The 7,980-nt window shown below is 41.3% G+C and overlaps 1 protein-coding gene across 1 annotated transcript; it reads left to right on the top strand.

Annotated features, from left to right (window-relative positions):
- Nucleotides 1-264: 264 nt before the first annotated feature.
- On the top strand, nt 265-6,449 carry nrsn1l (neurensin 1-like). The gene is made up of 4 exons (XM_068575953.1): nt 265-325; nt 2,772-2,845; nt 3,027-3,188; nt 4,661-6,449. The coding sequence occupies exons 2-4, from the start codon at nt 2,786-2,788 to the stop codon at nt 5,060-5,062; spliced, it is 624 nt and encodes a 207-aa protein (XP_068432054.1). The 5' UTR covers nt 265-325; nt 2,772-2,785; the 3' UTR covers nt 5,063-6,449.
- Nucleotides 6,450-7,980: the final 1,531 nt, after the last annotated feature.

Below are 7,980 nucleotides of genomic sequence, written 5' to 3'. Positions count from 1 at the left end.
CTCCATGGTGAGTTGGGTGGCTAATGCTTAAATCTCCTTCAGTGACAATTTATGTTTATTTTTCTTCCCGATAGTATTTAACGTTTTGCTGTGATTGTAAATGTGACACCAATCAATCTTAGAAGCCTCTAAAATAGACCATGCAGGTTGTGCTACCAGACATATGTCATATATCTGAGAGTTTCCTCAGCTTGTTTTGTTTTTTTTCTCCCTCATCCGCGCGCATGCGCAGTGTCTCCGTTCTGCTGATTCGCATCAGCGTCTGGAGACCCGCCGGTGCCGCCGGCTCATGGACGCGCAGTGAGAAGAGCGACCGGCCAACGGGGTAAGAGGACCGAGTCCGTCACCACTCGTATGAACTCGGTTTTGAGTTATATATTTTTAAAAAAAAAAGAGGGCTGTAGCTGCCTGAGAAAGAAGACCGAAATTATGAAAAAGAATTAGGAGAAAGAAGTGAGCCGCTGAGGATGAAGTGCGACGCAGAAAAGTGAGCCGTGGACCGAGGCTCCATGGCCGCGATGACTCACTGGCGATCACAGCTGGCGGTTCGTTTCTGCTCGTGCAGGTTGTTCAAATGACCACCGTCTTGATTAAGAAAAAAAAATAATACATGTTTTGTCTCGTAAGTAACCTAAACGGAAGTACATGTGAAATCTTTAGTGCGAGGCAGTGAAGAAACCTCTGTTGCATTGTCGCTTTGCTTTGCATCCCATAAGACTAATTAAATGCCAGGTTTTGCCTTTTTAAACCGGGGTCTGGATCTACATGACGTGAAGTGAACTTTGAGTCCAGCTGACGTGTTAGCAGCACCATGGACAGCGCTGTGGTTTAACACCTGGATCACTGAATCAGGAGAAGATACCTGATATAGACCTTTAGATAAGTGTGATCCTTTTGTTTTGTAATCAAGAAATATATGAATCCAACGTCTAATACAATACATAAATGGGTAGATCAAACTAATATCCAAGACCAATGAGCCTAATGCATCATAATGCATCATAAACTCAGCAGTCAGTGCTTCACATATGTATTTAAACACACTATTGCATATTCAAACAGATTTGGTGTTATACGTACTTAAATAGGTGTAATAGCACTCAACAGGTACAAGTACAAGTTCTGCTTTCAGCTGAAAGCTTATTGTTACATTATTCTATGTGATAATATTAGATTGTTAGTGCTGATGCATGTGGATAAGTCGACGTAACCTGTTATAAAGCTTGAGGTAGAGTTAGTATGTATTTTATAATTATTATATAATGTATTTTATATTAAGTTAGCTGGTTTAGTTTCATGGTTCCCAACCTGAGGGGTCGACCCGATCCAAAGGCTCTCCGAATTAATTAGAAGAATGAATCCTATAGAAAAACATGTTGTTTTTTTTGTTTTTTCTTATCTTACTTTTCTCAAATCTTTACTTTCTTTGTACAGGTTAGCATCTTTGGGTCTGTTATTTAAATAAAAGCCTCTAATAACTATTAGGGGAAATGTCTCTTTAGTGGATCTGCATGAAGACAGTTAGAAACCACAACAATGTGTTGTGTGTTACTGCAAAATCCTAATAATGAGTTTCTCTCCACCACTGGAGTCACTACGCAGAACTCAACACATTGACCTCAAAGCATAACTCAAAAATGAAGCCACATGAAGTTTTCCATTGCAATTGTGTTAGTTAAGGACTCTTCAACCTCATTTTCTTGTGAACTCACTTTAAATTGCGTTGATTTTCACCATAAATAAAAACAGAAAGGTCACGTTATTTCCTTGATTCAAACCAAATTGGTCAATACCATCAAAACATATGTTTTAATAGGTGATGGCGTCTGGCCACGAGCGTTATTCTCTTTAGAAGACATGTTGAATGCTGTTTCTAAAAGCACAAATAGCCACTACAGCGCTAATTCATGGATATTCAGTTTAATGAAAGCTTTCGTCCCTCAACCTTGGGCTATCACACACACACACACACACACACACACACACACACACACACACACACACACACACACACATATACACTGGTTCTTTTGTTAGCATAAGAAGTTCACTATCTCACATAATGTTTTCGTTTGTATCCTCACAGTTCACATTGCCGAGTAGCGCCGGCCTCGTGAACACAAATCACGCAGACTCACAAATAAGTGTGTTTAATTGGATGGAGTTTGGTAGCAGCCCGTCCTCTCTGGTTGGAGGAGGGTAAAGAAAAGCTAACATTACCTGCGCAGGATGTTCTCCTCTGGTGACCGCGGATTTCTTTTCAGAGGTTACGTTTGAAATTGCGGTCGGGTTAAACTCACTCCACGGCGCACCGGCTGAGATCAGCCATGTGGAGCCGCCAAGAGAAACCATTTGAAGGCAGAGAATGAAAGAAATCAATCAAACCGCCTCGGGAGAGCATAACAACAGAGAGGACACGTGTGCATATTTGTATGTGGAAGAACAGAGTGTGCACGCACTTGCGTCTGTGTGACTCATAGACGTGGGCGGTAATAGAGCCACCTCGGCTCCAGTGCAGCCGTCAATCGTTCACTCGCGGAGACAATAACTGGGGCGACCTCACGACACGGGCCGCGATTTATAACCAGCCTCTGAAGAGACCGAGGCTTTTATATATATATATATAGATATTTATATAGATATCAGGGGGAAATCCATATTCAGCAGATAAACAATGTTTGTGTTAGCCTATAGCTGACACCCACACATATCAAACTGCTCAGGACTCTGAATATATATGACTGAGAGCGTGTATCTGTATTTTTCACAAGGTGTTTGAGGTGCGATGGCGCTGTGCTCTGAGGCCTGTGTCTCCAGCTCAGGAGCAGAATCCTCCGGGAGCGAGGTGAGCTGAGATACCCTCCGGGGGTGATGATCTAGTTTCACTTGATTTTATTACAGCGAAATGATGATCGCCTGACGGGCAGGCGTGCAGAGGAGATCTAATATGCTTTCGCTGGCGCGCTTTATCTTGCTGCCATTTCATTTGGTCCCCCCCTCCTTTTTTGTGTGTGTGCACAAAACAGCCCTCGCAGGCGGGTTCCAGCTGTCTCCGGTTCGGGGTTCGCTCCTATCTGCACCACTTCTACGAGGAGTGCTCGTCCTCCGTGTGGGAGAGAGACCCGGAGGATCGGGGGTTCGTCCGCGGGCAGAGGTCGAGCCTGTGGTGGAACTCGGCTGTCTGGAAGGTCAGGAGCAACGAGACACGCTCCAAACAGATTGCATCACAGCATGTAAAACCCCCACAATGCACTTTCGGCTCTCAACCTCTCCGATGTCTCCCCCTTAATCAGTCCCACTTTGTTATGTCATACATAAATATAAATATCAGTTACTGATTGAGATTAAATCCGCCATTGGCGTCTGTTACATCCCATGAGAAATCATACGTGCACCCAGGAAGTGATGCATGTTCATTATCAGGTTTGTTTGAAACGTAAAACGTCCCTGGAGACCCTCGTTTAACTTAATTCCTCATTCATTGTCTTTAGTTTTGAGCTGTTCACTGATGTGGGATAGTCAGTGGGTGATGTTCTCCGTTACCCTTACACACGCTTTCAATCAAGCATACTCTTCATCTGTTTTGTGTTTTTGTAAATAATCGTCTTTTTTTTTGGCCAGCCTGCCTGTACGCCGTGCTGTGACTTTAATGAAGCTACGCTTGCTGACTGACTTGAACTCAATCCGTCGTTAGTCCCTTTCTTTGTAACTGCAGCAATCAATTACATTGATTTCATGCTGTTTGAGGCTCACCTTGATTGTAAAGGCCTTTTAGTGCACGCCCCTTTTCAACAATACGTGAAGATCCAGTTGGAGGTAGACTACCATGAACTGCTGCCCTCGTCTCTGTCGGCCTCCCTGTTGGTCGGGGGAGGGCTGCAGACAGAGACATGGAGCTTCACCAATGAAGTAACTCCAAAATAATGTCTCTGATTTACTCGTGAATATTGTGCAAACGACGCATCGTCTCTGTCTGCATGATGAAGTGCGAGCAGTGGCGTGCTGCTATTTCTAAATGTGAGGGATTGCATCTAAACCCCGAAACCATTCATGGTTTTGGATGAATAAGATTCAATTTGGATTCATCACACGCAACAAAAAACATTTTCTAACAAGAAGGGAAGAGCGCTGAGCAAATAGGGCCAAGTATTAAAAAGACAAAATACATTTTTATGGTTGGTTTTTAATTTTAGTATTTTTTTATTGTTATTATTTGTATATCTTTTCTTTATTTTAATATTTTCTTATATTTTTTTTGATTCTTTTATATTTTTGTATATATTTTTTCATAATATTTGTATTTTTTTATATTTTTTGTATTTTATATTTTGTATATATTTTTATATTATTTGTGTTTTTTGTATTTTGTCCTTCCCTCTTCATCCTTTTCTTTTCTATTGTATCCTTAAAGTGCTGGAGTTCTGTCTTGTTGAATTGTAAAATCTAAACATATCTATACCATCACTATATATATATATATATATATATATATATATATATATATATATATATATATATATATATATATATATATGGCGCCATGGAGTCACAGTTTTCACTATATATATATATATATATATATATATATATATATATATATATATATAGGCATAACAGCAGCATGCACATATCTCTACTTTTGCTCGACCCCTCCCTTCAGGTGTACCTCGCTCTGGGTCTGCTGATCCTGACTGCGGGCGTCGCCGTCCTGTCGGCCGGTTCCTCCACTCCTCACAGGATCGAGTCGTTCGGGGAGGGCGACCTGTTCTTCGTGGACGCCCAGGCCGTGAGCTTCAACCGGGGGCTGCGCCTCGGCACCGCGGCGGGGATCGGGCTCTGCTGTCTCGGGTCGGCCCTGGCGGCGATGGGGATCCTGGTTCTGATCCTCGCCAGGGTTAATTTGAAAGAGAGGCTTTTCGGAGAGAATCGGAGAGGAGGGTCTGGGTCAAAATGGAGGGGATTTAGGGATCCCGGGGATGTGGTCACTAAGCCTCCAGGTAGAGGAGAGGGGAAGAAACCCGTAACTCTGGAGAAAGTGGAAAACGTGCGGTCCTCTTCTTAAAGCAGATCCCCGCGGAGCTCCAGGGTGTAGCGGCTTTTGTTCTAAACCCGGGGCCTCCTTTACCGTGTCTTATTATCGCTGTCGAAGGAACCAATCGTCATGTTAGCATGCGAGTTGTGCAAATGGAGGTTTGTCTTGTGACCTGGATATTACAGTTAGACATAAAGATCTGGACACCAGGATTTTAAAAAAATGGGAAAATCAATTTGTTCCCATGGAATTGCCGCGTTTGCTGACCGTTAGCTGGCTCGCTAGCCTGGAGAGCTCTAGTTCCCTGTTCAATACCTTTATACGTATGTACTGTATGTGCACAACATCCCAGGGAGAGCCAACAGAACAGTCGAGAGTCTACTTTCAACACAGATATGGTTTTAAAAGCACAACTTGATCTGAATAGATCTTTTAATACATCCCAATTTAAATGTATAAATGAGCCTCCGAGACTCAAGCAGAGACCGTGTACCTCTTTGTATCACCTTGTATTACAGGACCGCCATGGAGTCGCTGTCCGTGGACTGTTTACCTCACTACAGCGAGGCGTGGCCACCTCAGCACTCAAAGAGAGCGCCATCTCTCACCTCTGGCGGCACAAAACAACCTTTTTACTTCCCACTTTGGGATTTGTCATATCGTTTTACTGCAAAACAAAGCAGGTTTTTATTTTTAAATCGTGGTATCAGCTTTCCAAATAGACAACGTGGTGAAATTGAACACACATGTGTAACGTACACACACGTTATAGGAGATTCAGAACGCTGCTCACATGCAGAAGAAGAAGGAAAACATGAATAATTCCTTTTACACAGTTTTCACATAGCTCCACTAATGCTCAACCTGTTATATTCAGTGACATGCACTCACTCACACACACACACACACACGCACACACACACACACATTCATGCTCCATTGACAATATCACCTATTTTCTCCCACTGTAATCTTGCTCTGTAATTGCCTGCAATGTGTCTCTAGGCAACAGTTGGGCTCCAAGTGCTCCATTTTCCACGACGAACAAAGCCTCTTTTCTGATTGGCCGAGCGCATTTCCCTCTCTTCATTTTTTCACACCAATCAGAGTTTTTGTTTACGGGCAGACACACACACACACACACACACACAGGAGCTGAGTGGTGAAGCGTGAGGTGAGAGGTCACCTGCTGGGCTGGGTCCAAACAGCTCCAGTAATAAACCGTTCAGAGAGTTTCAAAACCTGAAAATAGAAAAAACTAGAATAATCATGATGTCCTCTTTGGTTAACTGCACTGATTCCACTTGGATGTTATTACGATGTGTCATTGTTCTGTTGTGTTATTGGTTTTGATGACGATAATTGAATGAAACGAGGATCATGTGTTGCTATTGCAAAATAAAATGGCCTAAATAAACGTGTGATCAGCAAACCAAAATGTGTAATAGTGTTTAGTTTAATTTAATCCAAATGTTTTCACCATGGAAAGAATACAAAGCCACATATTATTCTATTTTTTTCCTTTTTATGCTCATTTTAAGGATTTCTTTTTAAATTTGTATAGACATTTGCGACCATCTATAAAAAAACACCCGTAAAAAAATCACAATCAACATGAATAACAGTGATACAGTAATAGATACAGGAAGTGGCTCCTCCCCCTTTTGTCTCTGCAATACATGGTGGAAGAACTGAATAAAGAAATTAATTAAATATGGAATAAACTTAACAGAAACAAACCATCACTAAATGTAACACTGAACTAGAACGCTGATACGATAGCTAACACAAACCTGGGCTAGTGTGTATCTTCTTACAGCTCCATGAAGGAACGATGGAGGAACAAACAATGAGCAAGGATGGAGAAAGAAGTATGAAATATAGCCGTGAAACATGCGGACAAAGAGTGTGTCCTCACTCACTTTGTCACACTGGCATTCATGGCTCACTGTATACGATGACCTTTTGTATCAAAAGACTTTCTTCTGTCATATTTTACTTTTCATTTTTTGAAGCATCCCATAATATCACTATTTATGTCCCTGAGGTCTATCCTATATGATGACTTTATGTGGCATTCACTACTTTTAATGACGTGCGGCATAATATAACTTGTTAAAAGACTTTTTAAGACATATCTCTTTTGTTCCATACTACCTTTTTATTGTTTTTTATGTCCTACTATAGTGTGACCTTTTATGACTATGCTATAACTTTTATCTGCACACGCTATCAGGACGTTTTAGGACACTTGTTTTGCCTTTTTATTGTCATATATAAATAGAGAGTATGGATATTTTTCTATGATTATTTTTGAGTGAATGCTGAACACAAATGACCGAGACCAGGTTGCCTCTTATAGCCACATGGCGGTGTTCATCATGCTAATCTCATGTAAAGAGATTAGCATAATCTCACTCGTGTGCGCTTCTTTATGAACAAGATGTCTTTTATTAAGTCAACACATGTGTGAGCAAAGACCTGAGGGAGGGAAGAAAAGGACGAGGAAAAGAGAAACACAAATCTGAGAGCTGAAACAACATTTATTGAGGTAAAAACAAAGTTTTAAAGGGAATATTAGACAAATGAGGTGGCACCGATGTTTCAGACATGATGATCTGCTGCATGTGCACTATTCTGAAGAGTTTTCATCTCTTCTGCTAATCAAAAATCTTATAGCTTTAAAGACTATAGTCCACAGGATTCATTGTCTTTATGAACGTCTGGTTTCAAATCCTGTGCCAACCCATTCAGTAGATATTGATATCATATTAATATATGTTATTACATACAACAATAATGCGCTATCCCCATGACAACTGAGCAACTTCGTCCACTGATGCACACGCAGATGATAAAGGTCAAAGGTTCCTGGGAAGAAAGGAAAAAAAAGCTTGAAAACGTTGAGTTTGAAGTGAAATGTTTGTTCAATCTGCAGTACAACTTTT

This window comes from Clinocottus analis, unplaced genomic scaffold, assembly GCF_023055335.1.
Source record: "Clinocottus analis isolate CAN_PGR_092001 unplaced genomic scaffold, fCliAna1.0.p SCAF_14, whole genome shotgun sequence".
NCBI lineage: Eukaryota > Metazoa > Chordata > Actinopteri > Perciformes > Cottidae > Clinocottus > Clinocottus analis.
Note: the sequence above shows the minus strand (reverse complement) of the source record. Positions and strands in the feature narration are given on the sequence as shown.

What these genes read in the sequence shown, in the direction of transcription:
- nrsn1l (XM_068575953.1), top strand. Translation starts at nt 2,786, where the DNA reads ATGGCGCTGTGCTCTGAGGCCTGTGTCTCCAGCTCAGGAGCAGAATCC. An exon ending in CAGAATCCTCCGGGAGCGAG is followed by an intron (nt 2,846 to 3,026) that starts GTGAGCTGAGAT and finishes TGCACAAAACAG; the next exon opens with CCCTCGCAGGCGGGTTCCAG. An exon ending in GGAACTCGGCTGTCTGGAAG is followed by an intron (nt 3,189 to 4,660) that starts GTCAGGAGCAAC and finishes CCCTCCCTTCAG; the next exon opens with GTGTACCTCGCTCTGGGTCT.